Source organism: Callorhinus ursinus, unplaced genomic scaffold (genome assembly GCF_003265705.2).
Source record: "Callorhinus ursinus isolate GAN/ISIS: 27379988/994484 unplaced genomic scaffold, GSC_fseal_2.0 scaffold4, whole genome shotgun sequence".
NCBI lineage: Eukaryota > Metazoa > Chordata > Mammalia > Carnivora > Otariidae > Callorhinus > Callorhinus ursinus.
The window spans coordinates 94,527,414-94,549,439 of NW_027397066.1; the positions used below are offsets into that span (position 1 = coordinate 94,527,414).

General features: G+C 39.4%; 1 protein-coding gene across 6 annotated transcripts in view; it reads left to right on the forward strand.

Annotated features, from left to right (window-relative positions):
• Positions 1 to 22,026, forward strand: part of UGT8 (UDP glycosyltransferase 8) — a 129,360-nt gene that overhangs the window by 58,455 nt on the left and 48,879 nt on the right. For all 6 annotated transcript variants that reach the window (XR_012378010.1, XR_012378011.1, XM_073892175.1 and 3 more), the window contains exons 3-5: positions 14,477 to 14,619; positions 16,553 to 16,629; positions 19,783 to 20,002. Coding sequence is in view for 4 of the 6 variants with exons in the window: in XM_073892175.1 (XP_073748276.1) it covers positions 14,477 to 14,619; positions 16,553 to 16,629; positions 19,783 to 20,002 (440 nt within the window). In the remaining 2 variants the exon portion in view is untranslated. The remainder of the gene's footprint in view (positions 1 to 14,476; positions 14,620 to 16,552; positions 16,630 to 19,782; positions 20,003 to 22,026) is intronic.

Consider the following 22,026-nt stretch of genomic DNA (forward strand, 5'->3'; position numbering starts at 1 on the left):
TCCAGCAGGGATGACTTGCCTGTGCTTTACCATGTCTGCGGTCTCGGCTGGAAGACTTGAAAAGTAGAAGCTGGAATCGTCCTCAGGCTCACTAAGTCAGATATTGGGCTGTTGATACTGGCTGTCAGCTGAGACCTTAGTGGGGGCTGTTAGCTAGAAATCTTATTTGTGGCTTCTCCAGTAGCCTGGATTTGCTCAAAGCTCATGGCATGGTGACTGGGCATCAAAGGTGCACGTACCGAGAGAGAGAGAGGGAAGCCGGTGGCATTTGTATCCTTCCTGCTGACCTAGCTTTTCCTGTCACATTCCTTCTACTATATTGATCGGAGCAGTCACAAGCTGGCCCAGCTTCGAGGGGCAGACACTAGAGAGCCTTTCTTGACTAGGGAGTATCGAGGTCCTCAGAATGCACGTGGGCTGCAGCCATTGCTGTACTGCTGGGAAGATGCAGCCTTCCACAGGATGCAACTCCCATGTGTTTTGCTAAAATGTTCACCTGTGGTTAATAATTCATAGCTCCCTAGAGTGCTTTTACCAAATAGACTATTTGCCAATTCCCTGTATCCATTTTAAAAAACAACCTGCAGTTAAATGTGTTAAACAGATTCTGAAATTGATGGGGGGGAGTTTGAATTTAGAAGTAAAAAATAGTGGCTTTATTTGTATTTTTCACTGTGGTGATTACAGGTTTGTTAATATTTGGGAGAGCGAATAGTTAGGTTTTATAATAAAATGAGATTGTAAAGAGTAAAATGACTGCATTCTTCTCTTACAGAAGTAAATAATGAATACTCAGCTTCTAGGTAATTTTTTCCAGTTCTCTTTGCTATATGCTATTTAACTTTTCTCTTGCCTGTAATTTTAATCCAAGGCATCTTAGTTCAGACACGTAGCGATGGCATACTTTATAGTTCTAAACCCTATTATGTGATTGAACAGGGAGTTATAGAGATATTTTATGCAGGAATTATTGAGCTCTAAGAAATATCAGAATTGATAGAATCTCCCTTCCTTAAACTTCCTTTATTTGTTTTGTTTTTTATCCTCTCCCTTTGAGCAAGATGCCGATTTTTCTAGTGAGGAAGTTCTTTTCTTTTCTGCTTGAACAGTGCTGAATACCACTTCTGTTCAGCGTGAAGGTGGTCTGGAGAGTCCTAGCATGGGACTGCCATGACCAGACAAAGTTGGACTCATTCTGGAATGAGAGTCATGGTCATTTTGAGACTGTGATCTGGTTTGGAATCCTACCCAAAGGAACTAGATTGAGAAGAGGACGAAATTGATCTTTTATGGGGTTGCCTGGACCAGGACTGCAGACACATACCATCGACTCTTACGTTCCAACTTACTGAACTAGTGGACCGTGTTTTAAATAGTGCTTGAACGAAAGTGTTACTCATTTATCCTGCTGGGTATTCTAGACCCAGAGTCTCTTTTTCTCACTCCTCCTTAAGAATTGCAGTAATTTTGGGGCGCCTGGGTGGCTCAGTCGGTTAAGCATCTGCCTTCGGCTCAGGTCATGACCCCAGGGTCCTGGGATTGAGCCCCGCATCGGGCTCCCTGCTCCGCGGGAAGTCTGCTTCTCCCTCTGCCTCTCCTCCTCTCTCTCTCTGTCTCAAATAAATAAATAAAATATTTAAAAAAAGAATTGCAGTAATTTCTTCATCATACTGTCTTTGGGAGAAAGATGCAATGAGGAGACCACCAGTCCCATTGTCCGTAACACTCGTAAGTTTCCCCTTGAGGTACAAAGCTATATCTGTAGCTCATTTTTCCCTCCCACATTTCCTGTTTCCCACTGCTTTCTAGAGAGTTCCACTTGGAACAGAAGTGAACACAGAAATTTCAGATTCTTCATGTCCAGATGTCAGCTTTTCTTCTTACCCCCTCAGACCTGCTCTCCTTATATGTTTCTTCCTTTGGTTAGTTCTACAGTGATTCCAAGACCAGAAACCTGAAGATCCTGCTAACCCCACCTTCTCCCAAGCCTCCACTTGGGTCTTTGGTTCTAATACACACTCAAACGCATTCATTCCTTACTCTTCACCAGCCCATTCCTGGTTTAGATCCCCATCTGGTCCTCCCCTATCCCCCCATCTCTTCTAAACACCCCATGATAATCTCTCCGTATATGAATTTCACTTTATTACAGGCGTTTCACTTATCTGCCTCCATCCTAGACATGGATTTTGCCCTGTTCATTCTGTCTCTGTGACATAATAGTGTGATTATCACAAAGTTTTGGGTTTTTCCTGGGAGGAAACAAGACAGACAGCTAGATTGGCTGGCACACCTACCTTTATTTTCTCTAGGCAAGCCACATAATTTAGTAGCTAAAGTTGAATTTAAAAAATGAGACCTTTCTTTAAAGTGCATTCTCTTTGTTGGCTCAAATTCTAGAGAAAAGACAATCTTGTTTATCTAAGTAATGGAAAGAAAAAAATAAAGGAATGCATTTGTTTCTCTGTTTAAGGTTGTAGATTACTATTAGCTTTCTTGATTTCTTAAAATAAGTAGTGAGCACCAAGAAGAGAGAAAGTCTTGTGTGTAGGTTCACATTCAAGTGAGGTGATAAGTGTCCTGGGAGAGAGCACCTCCCACAGAGGAGATCAACAGAGAATAAATACCCTTTGTCAGGGCTTTGGTAAATCACTGTGATGTAAGGAGGAAATCTCAGGTACCACAGGGCAGGCTGTATCTGGAGGAACGAAGAGCAGATAAGGTGTCCAAACCTGATGGGAGGTAACAGTAGAAAGTTCGGTTATGGCCATGTTGTTAGGAATGTAAACTCTCTGAAGATAGGAATTTTTGTTCATTTGTTCTTTGATATGTCTCAAGTGCCTAAAAGAATGTCAGGTATGGTACATAGCAGGTGCTCAATAGTATTTGCTGAATTAAAAAATGGACTTTGAAACCCACCTAATTGATTGGGACACTATTTGATAGTCATGACCTTTTTTTTTTTTTCCTAGCAGAACTTAGAACATTTAGCTGACAGCAGATGGTGAAGGAAAGCCTGTTCTGGATCTCACGTCTGTACACTACACTCAGATGTGCAGAGAAAACATTTGCCTCCTCTTTCTGCATCTTCATCCCTCCCCTTCATTTTCTCTCTGTTGCAAATAAGCATACTCAGATCTCTCTCACTCTCCCCAAATCTCTGGATTTTTAACTTGCTTTTGTAACAAAGAAGCATTTAGATGTTATTTTTTGGACTGATTTTTTTTTTTTTCTTTTTCTGGTAAGATTTTCATTGTTTTATACCCAGCGGCTACTTTCCATCATGGCTCAGTACTTTGCCATGATCGTAACCTTGGGACATCACGACTGTGTGCAATTTCTGGAAATTCTTCAGAACCTTGAAAACTTTACTCTCTTCAGAGTCAAATCAAGGTTTCAAATTTTGCCTACTCTTCACTGTAACTGTAATAGCAAAAATTAAAAGCCTTATGAGAAAGAAAGAAAATACTACAGAATCCCAGTGGAAATGAACACACGCTTCTAGGTACTTAATTTCATTCTCCCAAATGTTCAGTGTGTTAATAAAAAAATCATCTTCTGAGATGTTTAAAAAGTAGAACCATCACCTTGACATTCATCACTGTATTGCTTCTTTAGGTTAGTTGTGGCTTAAGCCTTTTGGATAATCTTGGAAATCCCTTGAATGTTCTGAAAAACTGACAACCAGATTTGATACTGCATGTAAAACATTTTTTTGTACTACTTCTCATTTGTTTGAAGGAGCTTTATTCGGAAGAATTTCAAACATGGTGAACAGAGTATAACTGAGAGAAAGTATCTTGGTGCAGAATGACTTTTTTCCCCCTCTTCTCAACGTGGCTATCATTTCAGTCCCTATTCAGTGTATTGCTTATCGCACATCCTTTATAGGGAAAAATAACAGTGTAATATTTACTTAACATAGCACTTCTACATATTTGATCTCATTTAATCTTCACAATGACCTTGTGAATATTATCAGCACTTTTAGAGATGAGAAATCTGGACTGGAGAGAGAATAGGAGACTTGAGTAAGATCACACAGCAAATTGTGGAACTGAGGTTTGAATGAAATCCTTTGCCAGTCAGATCAATGCAAATCAAATAACAGTACATTTCATTTTGAATGGTAACTTTCACATTTATATCTTCAATGGCATTTTTTGTTGTTGTTTAGTTAAGTCTTGGTTAACTATCTTAGCAGTAGCCAAAGATCAGGTTTGATGTCCCACGATGTTTTTTAAACATTTTACATCAAAATGTTCATTATTATTTTACCTACTGAGTTTTGCAGATGAATATTCCAATTCTCTGCAGCCCACCTGACCAAAGCGGAACATTCTTTATGTCAGGCCCTTTAAAATGGGAAAAGAGGCCTATTGATGTTGGTGTTGGAAACAAGAAAAAAGGTCCCACTTCTCCCATCGTCCTCTCTCTGTAGGATTCTCTCACAGTCCAGGCATTCTTCGTCTCAGAATGGACGAGGCTGACAAAGGATGCAGTGTTGCTGCATTCTCAACTGTGCTGGCCCCCGCTCAAGGCTCCTATTTTGTGGGGAGAGAAGAGGGTGGGTTTGGGTCACAGGCTGCCATCAGGACAGATGTGATGGTAACTAACGGCCACCCGCTCTGCCCCCAGGTCTCAGAGAGCAGTGAGAGATCTCCCTAGGAGTCTCTCCAGATTCCTGTGCCTTCAGAATGAAGCCTAGACAGGACAGAGCTGGGGCCTGCACTAGCCAACTTTTAATTAGTTCTTCTTTCATTGGTTCTGAAGTGGATTATCTTTTTTTAAAATATGCTTTTACATTTCTGGAGTTGGGGTGTTTTCACATTGGCCACAGCTAATAGGAAGTTTCTGTTTGTTTTTGGATAGGTGGCTAAGTATATAAAAAAGGAGTCACCCAATGATTGCTCTAAGCTTCTCAAGATCTTGCTTTCTCCTCCCCCCCCTTTTTTTAAAGATTTTATTTATTTGAGAGGGAGAGAACTAGAGATAGAGAGAGCAAGCACAGTGGGGGGCAGAGGGAGAGGGAGAAGCAGGCTCCCCGCGGAGCAGGGAGCCCCCTGCGGGACTCGATCTCAGGATCCCGGGATCACAACCTGAGCCGAAGGCAGATGCTTAATGGACTGAGCCACCCAGGCATCCGTCTACTCCTTCTTTTAATATTTTTTCACATCCTTCATTTCTTGATATCCATCATGTCAAAATATGATGTAAAATTATTAAAAATTTTACACTTTGGGAGCAACGTGCCCCCCACTCCTCCAGTCTAACTCTGGCACATCTCTTGGCTCCTGTTCCAGCCTCTGTCCAGTCTCACAGAGCCAGGCTGCTTCCCCCTGGCTTGTCCTGAACAGCTGTCCATGGAAGGAACAGGGGAGAGTGCCTTATTCTCCCTATGACCAAGTGAAGGCATTTGGTGAAAAGAAATCTGGCAGTACTAGAAAACAAATCATTGTGTATCCAGGTCATGATTATAACAAATAAAGAAAGCAAATACATTAACATACAGTATTTGATTGTGAAAATATGTTATCCACATTCCTTATTTTACCTTCTCCCATTAAGGAAAGACAACTTAACCTTCCAAGAAGATAAAGTGGTAATTTTTATTGTGAGGTTCTCTTTTCAAAAGATGTGTGTGTGTGTGTGTGTGTGTGTGTATACACACACACATAATTACCTTATAGCAAATCCTACGTAAGTATCTAAATTGATTATTTTAATTGTATAGGAATGGAAATATTCATAGTAATATAGTGAGGGAAGCACCTGCCTACTGCAGGTGCTTCCAGGGGGAAGCAGCCTGGCTCTGTGAGACTGGACAGAGGGCAGAGGGGGGCACGTCGCTCCCAAAGTGTAAAATTTTTAATAATTTTACATCATATTTTGACATGATGGATATCAAGAAATGAAGGATGTGAAAAAATATTAAAAGGAGTAGACAGGTGCCTGGGTGGCTCAGTCCATTAAGCGTCTGCCTTCTGCTCAGGTTGTGATCTGGGGATCCTGGGATCGAGTCCCGCATGGGGCTCCCTGCTTAATATTTGATTTGTTATTGTGATAATTTTGCTTTCCTTTGCATTTGGAAAATGACCGAGTTCTTCCCGTAGACAGGAGCAGGAAATACCATAGAGATAGGCTGGGGATTTGGACCTGTCCTGATGGTCAGAAGCATGGGGAGCTCTCTGCAGGCACCAGACACCCGCACTCCGTGCTTGCTGCGCCATCTAGTGGAGCATCTTGTGGCACGTGTGTCAACCAGTTGAGTAGAAAGGACTGAATGCACTCTTTTAACTGATAGGGTATGTGAAATGAAGTGTTACCAGTCCATGTATGCACAAATCCCCATAACCTACATGAGGAGTGGTACTGCCAGGAAATGGCAGTTGATGTGTTAAAAAAGAAGAGTCGGGTTTGTCCGTTGTCTACTTCTGCAAATGCAGTAGCCTGTAACCATGAAACTGTATTTTTGAGCTCACTCAACATATTGCAGAGCAGATAGTAGTAGAATGATTGATGACAAGTTCATATTAAGTTTCCTTGGTGTTCATAAATTTCACAAACTTGGCAACAATAAAGGAAATGTTAAAGTAATTAAATTCACTCATATAACACTGCAGTATTTACTACTTTGGGGCTGCAGTAATGTGTCCGTGGATGTATTTAACAAAACTGTAACCAAAGCTCTTGTGATTTTTAAAACTTGACATAGTACACTATTTTCTAACAACAAAAAAAAAGAAGAGTCCTTAAAGAAGATGCTAAATACAGGAATAAGTAGTAAAATCCCCAGAATAAAAATTAATGAGAGAAATCTAACACTGCAAATATTAATGTGTTACAAGATTACAGGAAATAAAAGTCTTTGGCCCAGGCACAGGAATAACCAGATATATAGATCCATGGAACAAAATACAATTCAGAAATCCACCGAGAGGGCGGAATTTACATTAGTAAGAACAAGAGGAAATATTCAATAGTGTTGAAAAGACTGGCTATCCATTGAGTTAAAAGTAAAGATGGATCCAGCCTCACTTTTTCCTCCAAAAAGAGATTCTGGATGATGAAGGATTAAAAATTCAAGAAATGAGGGGCACATGCACCCCAATGTTTATAGTAGCAATGTCCACAATAGCCAAACTATGGAGAGAGCATAGATGTCCATCAACAGATGAATGGATAAAGAAGATGTGGTGTATATGTGTGTGTGTGTGTATATATATTTACACAATGGAATATTATGCAGCCATCAAAAAAATGAAATCTTGCCATTTGCAATGATGTGGATGGGACTAGAGGGTATTATGCTAAACGAGGTAAGTCAGTCAGAGAAAGACAAGTATCATACGATCTCACTGATACGAGGAATTCTTTTTTTTTTTAAAGATTTTATTTATTTATTTGAGAGAGAGAGAGAGAATGAGAGAGAAAGCACATGAGATGGGGGGAGGGTCAGAGGGAGAAGCAGACTCCCTGCCGAGCAGGGAGCCCGATGCGGGACTCGATCCCAGGACTCCAGGATCATGACCTGAGCCGAAGGCAGTTGCTTAACCAACTGAGCCACCCAGGCGCCCCTGATACGAGGAATTCTTAATCTCAGGAAACAAACTGAGGGTTGCTGGAGTGGTGGGGGATGGGAAGGATGGGGTGGCTGGGTGATGGACATTGGGGAGGGTATGTGCTATGGTGAGCGCTGTGAATTGTGCAAGACTGATGAATCACAGACCTGTACCTCTGAAACAAATAATGCATTATATGTTAGTAAAAAAAAATAAAAAAAAATAAAACCAGTGTTGCAACAACCCCCCCCCCCCAAATTCAAGAAATGAAACTATAAAATTACTAAAGAAAACTATGGGTATTTAAAAGATAATCTTTTTTTTACTTTAAATTTTTATTGTTATGTTAATCACCATACATTACCTCATTAGTTTTTGATGTACTGTTCCATGATTCATTGTTTGTGCATAACACCCAGTGCTCCAAGCAGAACGTGCCCTCTTTAATACCCATCACCAGGTTAACCCATCTCCCCACTCTCCTCCCCTCTAGAACCCTCAGTTTGTTTTTCAGAGTCCATAGTCTCTCATGGTTCGTCTCCCCCTCCAAATTACTCCCCTTCATTCTTCCCCTCTTGCTATCTTCTTCTTTTTTTCTTCTTAACATATGTTGCATTATTTGTTTCAGAAGTACAGATCTGTGATTCAACAGTCTTGCACAATTCACAGCGCTCACCATAGCACATACCCTCCCCAATGTCTATCACCCAGCCACCCCGTCCCTCCCACCCCCTCCCACTCCATCAACCCTCAGTTTGTTTCCTGAGATTAAGACTTCCTCATGTCAGTGAGGTCATATGATACATGTCTTTCTCTGATTGACTTATTTCACTCAACATAACACCCTCCAGTTCCATTCACGCCATTGCAAATGGCAAGATCTCATTCCTTTTGATGGCTGCATAATATTCCACTGTGTATATATACCACCTCTTCTTTATCCATTCATCTGTCGATGGACATCTTGGCTCTTTCCACAGTTTGGCTATTGTGGACATTGCTACTATAAACATTGGGGTGCACGTACCCCCTCAGATCCCTACATTTGTATCTTTGGGGTAAATACCCAGTAGTGCAATTGCTGGATCGTATGGTAGCTCTATTTTCAACTGTTTGAGGAACCTCCATACTGTTTTCCAGAGTGGTTCCACCAGCTTGCATTCCCACCAACAGTGTAGGAGGGTTCCCCTTTCTCCGCATCCCCGCCAACATCTGTCGTTTCCTGACTTGTTAATTTTAGCCATTCTGACGGGTGTGAGGTGGTATCTCATTGAGGTTTTGATGTGGATTTCCCTGATGCCGAGCGATGTTGAGCACTTTTTCATGTGTCTGTTGGCCATTTGGATGTCTTCTTTGGAAAAATGTCTGTTCATGTCTTCTGCCCATTTCTTGATTGGATTATTTGTTCTTTGGGTGTTGAGTTTGAGAAGTTCTTTATAGATTTTGGATACTAGCCCTTTATCTGATATGTCATTTGCAAATATCTTCTCCCATTCTGTCGGTTGTCTTTTTGGTTTTGTGGACTGTTTCTTTTGCTGTGCAAAAGCTTTTTATCTTGATGAAATCCCAATAGTTCCTTTTTGCCCTTGCTTCCCTTGCCTTTGGCGATGTTTCTAGGAAGAAGTTGCTGCGGCTGAGGTCAAAGAGGTTGCTGCCTGTGTTCTCCTTTAGGATTTGGATGGACTCCTGTCTCACATTTAGGTCTTTCAACCATTTTGAGTCTATTTTTGTGTGTGGCATAAGGAAATGGTCCAGTTTCATTCTTCTGCATGTGGCTGTCCAATTTTCCCAATACCATTTGTTGAAGAGACTCTTTTTTCCTTTGGACAGTCTTTCCTGCTTTGTTAAAGATTAGTTGACCATAGAGTTGAGGGTCCATTACTAGGCTCTCGATTCTGTTCCATTGATCTGTGTGTCTGTTTTTGTGCCAGTACCATACTGTCTTGATGATGACAGCTTTGTAATAGAGCTGGAAGCCTGGAGTTGTGATGCCGCCAGCTTTGCTTTTCTTTTTCAACATTCCTCTGGCTATTTGGGGTCTTTTCTGGTTCCGTACAAATTTTAGGATTATTTGTTCCATTTCTTTGAAAAAAGTGGATGGTATTTTGATGGGGATTGCTTTGAATGTGTAGATTGCTCTAGGTAGCATTGACATCTTCACAATGTTTGTTCTTCCAATCCATGAGCATGGAACGTTTTTCCATTTCTTTGTGTCTTCCTCAGTTTCTCTCATGAGTATTTTATAGTTTTCTGAGTACAGTTCCTTTGCCTCTTTGGTTAGATTTATTCCTAGGTATCTTATGGTTTTGGGTGCAGTTGTAAATGGGATCGACTCCTTAATTTGTCTCTCTTCTGTCTTGTTGTTGGTGTATAGGAATTTAAAAGATAATCTTAATGTGGGAAAAGTGCTAACAAAGTCAGTAGACCAAGAAGCCATTTAGGAAAAGACATTTTATCTTTATGGCAAAACAAAAAAGTTGACAGAAAATTATAAAACAGTAATACTTAAGGGTAAATGCTGTATTCAGTTGTTTTTTTTTTTAAGTTAAAATGGATTAAATTATATGTTGACACCATCTAACAGAGGAATGTAGAGACTACAGAGAATAAGAGACGAAAACAGTTTGAATTTGTGTGTCTCTGGCTAGCATGTGAAACTAAGTGTCTTTCCATGTGAATGCCACTTGCTTTCCTTCTGTGAAATGGGTGTTTCCTGAAGTATTTTGTGGAAATTTTTTTCTCATTGTTTTGTCTATCAATCTTTTATTATGTATATTGAAAATATTTCTGCACCTATTTATTACTATTATTATTGTTATTTTGCTTTTTTATTTTTTTAAAAAGATTTTATTTATTTATTTGTCAGAGAGAAAGAGAGCACACAAGCAGGGGAAGGGGCGGCAGAGGGAGAAGCAGACTCCCCGCTGAGCAGGAAGCCCTGTGTGGAACTTGATCCTAGGACCCTGGGATCATGACCTGAGCTGAAAGCAGATGCTTAACTTACTGAGCCACCCAGGTGCCCCCTCAGTGTTTTCTTTATGACTTCTGGGATTTGTGACTGGCCCAGGAAGGCCTTCCACACCCAGAAACAATAAAAGTACTGTTTTTTCAAGTATTTCATATATTTTAATTCATTTTGACTTTTTACTCCTTCTGTAATTTATATTAGTAGAAGGATCTAACTTCATTTTTTCTAAATCCGTGGTTGGTGACTCTTCTCCCCCCTGATGGAAATGCTTGGTTCCTGTGTAGGCAGGGGTCTGGCTCTGCTGCCCCCTTCATTGCTGTCTCTTCTCCTAAAACTGAACATTTCATAGAGATGGCTCTAGATTCTAGAGTGCATTCTGATTATCTAGAAGGAGAACTCTCTTTCCCTGTTCTTTTTCAAAAATCTTCTTGGCCTTTCTTGTACACTTTCTTTTCCAGATGAATTTTAGACTCTGCTCTAGTTCTGTAGCAGTCCTCTCGGAATGTAGGCGGGGAATGCATTGAACTTTTATTAAAAATTTTTATTTTATAAATATTATATTTTATAAAAAAAATTTTTAATAAAAATTTTACTAAAAAATTTACTATAAAAATAAAAATTTTACTAAAAAAATAGCATCTACAGAACATTGATGTTTCTTTCCTGGCACATGTTACATCTCCACTTCCTCAGTTTTTCTTTTTTGTCCTTCAGTAAATTTTTCTTTATGTACATCTTGTGTATTTTGTTAGGCTTACTCTACTCTTAGATATATATAGTTTTTGTTGATATTGTAAATGAGGTTTATTTTTTACTCTATATTTTTACCTGGTATTTGTCAGGGGGCCAGCGACATTCTAAAGTACCTTTATTTAAAGTATTTTATTTATTTATTTGACAGAGAGAGAAAGATCACAAGTAGGCAGAGTGGCAGGCAGTTGGAGAGGGAGAAGCAGGCTCTCTGCTGAGCGGGGAGCCGGATGTGGGGCTCGATCCCAGGACCCCAGGATCATGACCTGAGCCGAAGGCAGCTGCTTAACCGACTGAGCCACCGAGGCACCCCCTAAAGTACCTTTATCTTTGACAGTGTTAAATATCCAGAATTGTTTTTTTTTTATATTGAACACATTTATTATGAAGGTTATTATTATTTTTTTGAAGAGTTGTTATTAAATCAATTTGCACTTTATAATTGCGGGGTCTTAAATTCCAGAAAATACTGCATATGTATATAGAGGCAAGATGCCCCCTGGGGCCTCTCAGCCCTTTGGAGAGCCAGGCATACTTTTCATGAAGTTCTGGTTCCCAAGTCTTCACCGTGATTCAGCACGTTCAGGATCCCTTCAGCCTTTGCCTGCTGCAGCTTGTCCTGCTGCCTGGCACGCTTGTCAGCCAAACCCAAAACCCAGCCCCTTCTGTGTTCCCATAAAACATAAGCCACACCAAACGTTTTGTGAATTTAAGGTGAAGATGAGAGCTTATGAGGGAGCTCTCATGGGTTACGTCCAGGAGCCCAGCGTCAGGCTCACTGTTCCTTCTCTGACCTTTCACGTCCCCGCTCCCTCCAGCCCAGGGAAGAGCAGTTTGGAAATCACCCTGAGGCCTCATTCTAAGCCAATTGGAGTATTATCTTCTAAAAATGCTGAGCGCTTTTCCTGAAGGGAACTATAATGACTAACATTTTCTCTACTCCCTTTCTTATCAATGAAGGCTAGATGGTTGAATATATTCTTGTAAATGGCTAATGAGTATGGCTGGAAAAAATCTAGGAAAATAGCTTAATGGATTTCATTTTATGCCATGCAGAACAAAGAACAAACAACTGAAGTATTTATTGCATAGAGTCATTTGAAACTCAAAGACCTTTTAAGTCCTTGGGAAACAAAATTTAAATAACATTATTATTGTAAGGCTTAGTATATGTGAATGTCAGCTTTTTTTAAAAATGGCGTTGACCCTGAAATTTTAATCTTTAGAGAACTGGGTAGTAGGTGGTAAATTACTTGAAGAGAAACCATAGGGATAAAATGTAGTATTGGAGTCATTCTACTGTGCAGCATTCATATTTGTTTTAAGTACATTCGGCTTAGGACTGTATCTAAAATGAAAATTTTAAATCAGTTTGTTCTTGTTTCTTACTTTGAATCCACAGATAATACTGTTATATTTTCAGTACATGTGATATTCTTGGTAAATGTAGTAGGATGTAAATTGAAAGCTGTATCAATAATCACAGCCTATTTTACCCACTCAGTAGCTAGAAGGGTGTACCTCCTTCCATCATCATCCCAGTCATCTAGAGACACTACCCACTAATTCATTTTGGACACAAATAAAATGTGGCCCCCTCTTCCCTGCTAAGAATGAGTACAATAGAGTTGTTAATACAGATCTCATTAAGTGATAAAAGAAAAGGGGGAAAAGCAAAGGAAAGGAAGACGTGGTGGGGGGGGCTAATGTTCCATATAAATACTTGGTGTTGAGCTGGGTGGTGATGTCATTGTGACAATTCTTCTTACTGTGCAGTGATCACCCCACTCCCCCTTCAATAAATCAGGGTATGTCAGAAAGGGGTGTGAAATGCAAAGAACATGGGTGACACCGTAGTAACTCATTCATCCGGAATGAGAGACCTGCAGGGTCCGTGAGACCTAACTGTGACAGCTCACTCTGCACATCATGAATACAGAGTGGTCTGTCCCCTGTTTTCATGCCTGTATCATGGTAAAGGTGTTGTCAACAGCATGTTTGTGTTCCTTACAGTGGAATTACATGTTCCTCAAAGTGCTGTGGCTCTGTTAGTTTTCATACCGGAAACTGAAGCTCAGTGTCTTTGACAAAGACTTACTCAAGGGGTTAACGTACCATAAAAGCAAGTTTGTGCCTACAGAATAAAATAAAGCAAGGATAGTATCCCTTAAAACTTAAACTGTTTTCATTTTCTGTATAAATCAACCATACTGGCAAAAATTTGTCCATGTGTCTTTCCTCCAAAATGAGTGATTCCTGCAGTGTTAGAGTTGTCCCTACTTAACCTCGGATCTGCACGAGTTACATGAGCATCTGTTGGCTGTCTAAGGAGAGGTTTGGGAATTTAGCATTTTCCCACACCATGAGGGAGAGCAACCATTCAGAGATTTCTAGAAGCCCTGGATGCCTCACTATAGAGCATGTATGACTTGTGTTCTCTGTGAGTTGGAGAAATATTTAGGGAAATAGTAAAACTCATTAGGCTTATGGATCTGTGGCACTATTAGCTAACTCCTTCTCTGTCTTATCATACAACACGGGATGACTCTTCACCAGATGAAAATTACCAAGCTTAGACCAAGATAAAGTCAGCCCACTCCTAAAAACAAAAATCTTCCTGGGTGGGGGTGAGGGTGGTAGGTAATGTTTTTGTTTTATGTCCAATCCACATCTTTCACTTGTATCCTCATACAAAAATTTTTTTAAAGATTTTATTTATTTATGGGAGAGAGAGAGAGAGCACAAGCAGGAGTGGGGCAGCAGGCAGACAGAGAGGGACAAGCAGACTCCCCGCTGAGCAAGGAGTCCGATGCCGGACTCGATCCCAGGACCCTGAGATCTTGACCTGAGCCGAAGGCAGACGCTTCACGCACCGAGCCACCCAGGCGCCCTCCTCATACAAATTTATTACTGATTGTGTTTTAAACATCAGTTTCAATTTTTTGACTGAGATCTTAGGCCATTAGCTACAGATTTTTTGTTACTGTTATTTGTTGGTCTTACTAAATTAGCCATCCACCCTCCTTATTTCAGTTAGTGTTGTCAGATGAAATATTTTAAACAAAAGCAGTTATTATGTCCTTTACTTCCTAATGGTTTAAGAAAATTACCTGAAGTCTTTTTAAAGACTTTGTGGAAGCTGATTATGAACTATATTGGTCTTTCATAAAATTAACTGCTACATTTTGATTTGTAGGATCTCCAAAGGTGGGTGAATGGTGCTAATGAACATGGCTTTGTCCTGGTATCTTTCGGAGCTGGTGTCAAGTATCTGTCAGAAGACATTGCTAACAAACTGGCTGGAGCTCTGGGGAGATTGCCCCAAAAAGTGATTTGGAGGTAAGGTAATAATGTTGATTTTCTTCACTGTTGATTTTCAGTATCTCCTCGTTTATCCTGCAGGTTCCCGTCAAGCACAGCACACTGGCTCCCTGGCAAGATTAGCAGGATGCCCCTGACTTTTCATTTTGTTGCTTAGTGTGTTGAAATCTAGGGACTAATTTCTAAGACTCTGTGATGGATAAAGAAAGAGATATCAAGTCTATAGCCAGAAGGAAAATATGATGCAGAATGATTTATCTCCTTATCCTTTTATGTTACCCTCAGCTTTACCTATTTCTCCTTCTGTTAGTTATTGTCATTTTAAAAAATTGTTGTAATTACATGCATTTCTAGATACCTTCTGTATACCTTCAAATCAGTGTTGGAATGAGGTAAAGAATGATGCATGAATGACTAAACAGGTAAAATATTTCATGGAACCTTTTGCCCTTTATAAATGCTTTCTATTTCGTTTATCCAAGAGACCAGGTTTTTAAAAACACAATAACCTGCCAGTTAATGCTGGTTAAAACAGATCCATAGATTACGCCCAGCTTCCTTTGGAAGGCCCTGCCAAGAAGTGTCTGTCTCTGGACTTGCCAACCCAGCATGTAAACATCAGACCTGAACGCTGTTGCCGTTGGGCTCCAGGAATACTGCCGTGAACAACATCGGCCCTGAAGGCTCAGGCCATTACAAGTAGGGTCTGAGTAACATGGGTTTTTCCTTTATAACAGCTGTGTAAAGATTAGCTCCCACTTTTCCTGGCTGAGCTATGAAATGGATACATACTTTATCCCCACTGTTTAAGACATTTTCCTTTGGATGCCAGTCCGATTGTGTTTCCTCTATTAGGCTTAACCCAGAAAGCAGCCTTCTGCTTTATTTAGGGCAGTTTGTGTCTGCTCAGTTCAGACTCTTGCCACTCCCTCAGTCCTTAAGCATGTTCATGGTTTATCTTGCAAAGATCAAGGCAAGAAACCGCTTAGTGATATCCTTCGCCCCACAGAACTCCTGTCTCTGGGGCCAAGCTAGAGAAGAGTACTTTCTGCTTTCTTTCGATTTCTCACACCTTCCCTCAGGGTCCAGGTGTCAGAGACTGGAGCTATCCATCCACTGCCCAGTGTGACTCTCCCTGCTTCGCATTTCTCCTTCTGGGTTCTCTGGAGAGTGACTTTCTAGCAAAGAAAGTCACCCCCATCTCTGTAATTGGGTGAGAACTGAAGGAAAATAGATCTCAATATAAGCCAAGTGTCTTTTTTGTTTATTTATTTATTTTTTTACAAGAGAACAGATCTACACCTTTATTTATTTACTTTTCATTGAATTTAAATCCTTGAGGGGTACAGCATCACACTGATTCTGTGGCCAGTGGCTTTAGCAGGAAGGTTGCTTCGGAATTTGGCATGAAACATTACACCGTTTCCATGAGCACGAGTTACTTTTCCCCAGATTCCTCTGGTTTTGTTTGGTTTGCCACCAGGAGTCGCTGTGTTGTTCTTTGCTTTGTACACAAAAGCACATCTCTTGCCTAGATAGAATTCATAGCATAAACACCTTCGATTTTAAGAGCTGTGTGCTTCCTCTGGTTCCGGAAACCCCGCTCATCGCCAGCAAAATTGGCTTTGGACCACAGCCTTCCAGACATTATTTGGCATTATAGGAGTCCTATTCCCAGCAGGCAGCCACTGGGTCCAAGATGGCGGAAAAAGACAAGCCAAGTGTTTTTTTGTGTTTTTTGTTTTGTTTTGTTTTGTTTTTAGATGTCTCTCAATCAGTGAAAATGTGAAAAAGAAAATCACAATTTTGTTGTTACTAAAGCATGGTTTCCTTCTTAAGATATCAACAAAAGATCATTCAACGTTTATTTTAAATTTAATAATTTAACCAGAGTCCGTACCAGGAGTAAAATTCGATTTTTGATAGATTCATTGTCTGATGTACATTTTAGGTTTTCTGGAACCAAACCAAAGAATCTAGGAAACAACACGAAGCTTATAGAATGGTTACCACAAAATGACCTGCTTGGTAAGTCAGCGACATGTAGGTACTTACTTGGCTTTTAGATCTTAATTGTGTAAATGTGATTTTTGCACTTGAATGTCTTCTGTAATAATGTGTGTAGTTTATGAGAGAGTCATTATGTCATCCAGTATCTCAGATTTCAAACCAACAAGTCGGATCTTTATTTACTGGAAAATAATTTGTCAAGTATAATCATTTGGGTCTATAAATTAAAATTTTTAGACCAGTCACTAATTTTAATTTTCTGGAAAATATACTTAATAAGCTGTGTAAACTAGCAGTGAATAAAGTTATACCTGATTAGACTAAGCAGCTAAAGATAGTAAAATTAAAACAGTGAAAATGTAGATTTGTGTTAGAGTTTTATTACAGATGTATCTGAGAACTCAGAAAAATTCAAAGTTATTCATTTGTTTGAAACCAAAGAGAAGCAGAAGGCCAAGGAAACAGTCAATTTGTCTTATCTTTATTTGGTTCGTCTGTTTAGATTTCCCCTTAAATCACCACACATTTGTGAAACATTTTATTAAATAAACTCATGATTTAGTTATTTATTGGGATTCTGATCCTCAGATAAAAACTAAAATAACAATTATATGCATTTCTTTTAAGATATTTGAAATAAGTAATTTAACTCTATGTTAAATAAGCATAATTAGTAAAACTGTAATTTCATTAAATATCTAGGAAAACATGATGCCATATTATCCTTTAAGATATTAAGGAAATAATAAAAATGTTATTGAGTTTTGGTAATGTTGACCATCATCTGTTCAATAATGCTAAAATCTAACAGATTATGTAAGTTGTCTTTAAACAATACTCTTAAAAATAGGCTTTTGAAAAGTATTTTTTAGAAGCTACAGTGACCCGTCCTAAAAACCAGCAAATTGAATTTTGTAACTGAAAAACAGTGAGGTATGTAAGTGGCTCTAAAATAATATTCTTAAAAATAGGCTTTTGAAAAGTATTTTTTAGAAGCTATAAAATGACCCATCCTAAAAAACAGCAAATTGAATGTTATAACTAAGAAACTGAGGAATTTTCTTTATATATATATAATTCCTTTTCATCTAGTTCATTATATATATTATTCTATAAATTACAAAATTGAAGAAGAAACAGGGCAATTTACTTTTCTTAATACTTGTATTTCATTTTCTTTTTTTTTATGTCTTTACTATTCTGACTTCAGATTCAGTAGAAGGTAGAAAGAAGCAAGAGATTTAAATAAGATAATTGCCTGTCAACTCTTTCAGTGCCACAGTGTGATTCCGCTATCGGAGAACATCTGAACTGTTCTCACGGTTTTTTTCTGAGAGGCTGTACAGCAGCAAGGTGTAGCTACTCAGTGGTCCGCACCCACTGGTCCTCCTCAAATTCATAGCTCTTCCGGGTTCCTCAGAATCTCAGTTCTCTGCCTTTGCCGAGATTAGTGTCCTTCTTATCACCAGGTATGACTTTGCGGGTCCTCTGTTGGCTGTTAACCATGATCAGAAGATTCCTCCAGGATGAGAAGTAGGAACTGAACCACTCTCTTTCCCCTCCTTTCCTTCCATACTCCCCCCCCTGCCCTCCACCCACCAGCACTGGCTCATTTGTCACTGCCGGGCTTGGTAGTAAGGTTTTGTTCAAAGAAAAGGTTTTGCTACTAAAAAGAAAGTTTGAACTGCACTGAGAGGGCAGATCCATTAGGTGGGCTGAGTTGAGAAGCCATTTGTAGGCAAAGGTGACACTGAGTGACTAACCCCGCTAGACGGGGGGTAAAGAGGATCCTGGTGCCCAGTTGAGACCGAGGTTCAACACCCGGAAGTCCGTTTTGTACCTGGTGTACGAATATTTAAAAGGTTTGTTTCTATGAGCTGTAGTTCCTTTCTGGCCATGGCACACACTTCCCAAGTGCAGTGTTTCTTTGTCCTATACTTCTTATACAAGGCTTTCGGTCCCTTTCTGAAATATAGGCTGCTCAGGAGGAGATCTGGGTTTTGAAATACCTCATTAATTTTGATAAATTATCTTCTTTTATCCCCATGACAACTAGATGTTACATGATGTTCCATTGCTTACAACTGATTTTTATAAGTGTCAGTCCCTACTTGTTTATATACCCAAACTGAAATTGGACCCTAAAATTGTGAAGCATAGAAGCTGACATGACTTGAATTTTGTAAATACTTTGTACTGTACAGTGTTCCTCCTTGAATAAGCACATAAACTTTTCATGGATTTCAGGAGTCCAGCCCCACATCTCAACATTTTTTTTTTTTTTTTACAAAACCATTCTACTTATTAATATAGGTAAGTGCCAGGGCACCTGGGTGGCTCAGTAGGTTAAGCGTCTGCCTTCGGCTCAGGTCATGATCTCGGGGTCCTGAGATTGAGCCCCACATCGGGCTCCCTGCTCAGCAGGAAGCCTGCTTCTCCCTCTCCCACTCCCTCTGCTTGTATTCCTCTCTCGCTGTCTCTCTCTCTCTCTGTCAATTAAATAAATAAAATCTTTAAAAAAAATAAAATATATATAGAGAGATAAATGCTTGCATATCCAGAAATGGATGTCTACTTTTATTTTTTAAAAAGATTTTTATTTATTTATTTGACAGAGAGAGAGAGAGAGCACAAGCAGGGGAAGCTGCAGGCAGAGGGAGAGGGAGAAGCAGGCTTACTGCTGAGCAAGGAGCCCGATGTGGGGCTTGATTCCAAGACCCTGGAATCATGACCTGAGCTAAAGGCAGATGCTTAACCCACTGAGCCACCCAGGCGCCCCGGATGTCTACTTTTAGTAGAATGTGGTTGCACCCTGGTATTTTTGGCATTTCTTGCTTTTGTTGACTTCCTTTTTATTATTGGCCATTTAAATAGATGTGGCTAGTCAGTTGATACTTGCATTTGAGGGAAAGTTGTAATACACTCCCTAAAGCTGTAAATTTCAGTGATTTGAAAATGGCTCTTAACTAATATATACAAATCAGTTCATTATGTATATAATAAGCATTTTAATTGATGTAGAGCAGGAATCAGTGAAATCATGCCTTTAAAAATCCTGTATCTAAAATGTGTATTTATTATAGTGTTGACTTTTAAGAGATTTCTGGAAAATCTCTTTTTCGAGTAATTCACAGTACTGTTAAATTGTTTTCTTTTTTAATCCTTCTTTAGGGCATTCAAATATTAAAGCCTTCCTGAGCCATGGTGGTTTGAATAGTATTTTTGAAACTATGTATCACGGTGTACCTGTAGTGGGAATCCCACTCTTTGGAGACCACTATGATACTATGACTCGGGTCCAGGCAAAAGGCATGGGGATATTGCTAGAATGGAAGACAGTTACTGAAGGAGAGCTATATGAAGCACTGGTGAAAGTTATCAATAATCCCAGGTAAGTTTTCAATTAATATGAAAGCAGATGAAATATATATATACCATAGCATATTGTCAATAAACTGATTATTACCAAGAAGTTGTCAATAAACCAAGTATAGAAATATCCTTTAGATTCCTGTGTCTAATGCCTTCTGCATGTCTTCTATAATTTGAAAAATAAAGATAGCAATCATATGGCCAGCCATGTATGACCTTGAATAATATTCTACCAGGATTTGCCAAATTGGAGAAATTCCAGTGGGAACAATTCATCGGGTGCCTAAAATGTGTCAAACTTTGTGTGCTTTGTCTCATTTTAATACTCATAATATCTGTATATCGCTGTTTTCATTATTCACATTATAAAGATTAGGCACTTGATGGGGCGCCTGGGTGGCTCAGATGGTTAAGCATCTGCCTTCGGCTCAGGTCATGATCCCAGGGTCCTGGGATTAAGTCCCACATCGGGCTCCTGGCTCAATGGGGAGCCTGCTTCTCCCTCTCCCTCTGCCTCTGCCTCTCTCCCTGCTCATGCTCTCTCTCTCTCTCTCTCTCTCTCTCTCTCTCTCTCTCTGTATCTTTGTGTCTCAAATGAATAAATAAAATCTTTAAAAAAATAAAATAAAAAAATAAAAAAAATAAAAATTAGGCCCTTGAAACTCAGAGAGCTTAAGTAATTTGCCCATAGTTGCACAGCTATTAGAGTAGAAATTTGAACCAGGACTGTTTGATTCCAAAGCTGGTGCCCTTTGTAGTGACTGGTGCTGGGTTTCCCTAGGACAAGTATCACTGAAACACAGAGATTTATTTACTCAGGTGCATGACTAATCAGAATCTTTGATTTCTTGAGTTAACCCAGTTAACCACTGAGTCTCAAAGGGTCTAGAGAGCTGGCTTGTGTAGTTTTAAAACAACGCAGCAGTTTTTCCCATTTTTACATGATATTTAATTGATCTTGCATTTCATATGACAGTAGAATTTGGAGGACTGTACGCTTTTTCTGTTTATACCTGGGATATGGCTTAACATTGGATTGAGAAGCATTGCCATAGTCTTAAGAAACAACTACAAGAAGAAAAATTCTTTCATAGAAAATGATGCAGCTTTCATATAAAAGGCTGGATTCTCAAGGGCACTGGGATTCATTATGCTGCCTTATGTGAGCTCAGAGGCAGCCTTCATGCTCTGACCTCTTAAAGGATCCAGTGTCTTGATCACAACTCTGTTCTGTAGCTCTTCTTTTAAAGTCGAGTGTTTTTCAAGATTTTCATGACTTCAAGATTTCATGATTTTCTGAAAAATGATACATATCTTACAGGTTTTTTAGGAAAAGTTTGTAAAATACAGCCTTAAAGTGGAGTATATGGGGGGGATGGTTGCACTGAGATTGGATTTGTTCTACAGAAAAAAGCGAAAGGCTGGATTATCCACATAAAGTGTTCTTTGAGATATAAACAAGGCCTAATCAGAGGCCACACTATAGTCATAGGTCACACAGCAATTAAATCCCAGTTGTGCAATCTTCAAGTATATGGAAGTACTCTGATTTCAGATTAACCATTTAAGAGGGTATTTTCATTATACACACACACACACGCACACACACACACACACACATGCACGTATATGTACTGCATATAATGTCATCTATGGATGGCTTCATAGTGGTGTATCTCAACTCCTTTTCCTCTGTTGAATAAGTAAAATAACCTCATACCTTCACTTAATGTTATTTTAAATCAGAGCAAAGTTAAATTTCATTGCTTAAAAAAGGTGTTGGGACAAAATCCTGCCTTTTTCCTCATCTTTTTCTTTTAGAATCTAATAAATATACTCCTCTTCCTGGTTGAGACTCATTGGCTAATAGTATTTAAAGGCATATTGAGAGAAGGAGTATGTGTGGGCAAGAGGTATGATATAGCAAAAAACCAAACCAAACCAGTAAAACTGGGGTGTAGAGTCAGAAACACTTGAATCTGAATCTCAACTTTGTAATCATAATCAGGTCACTTAGTCTCTCCGAGTTCCATTTTCCTCACT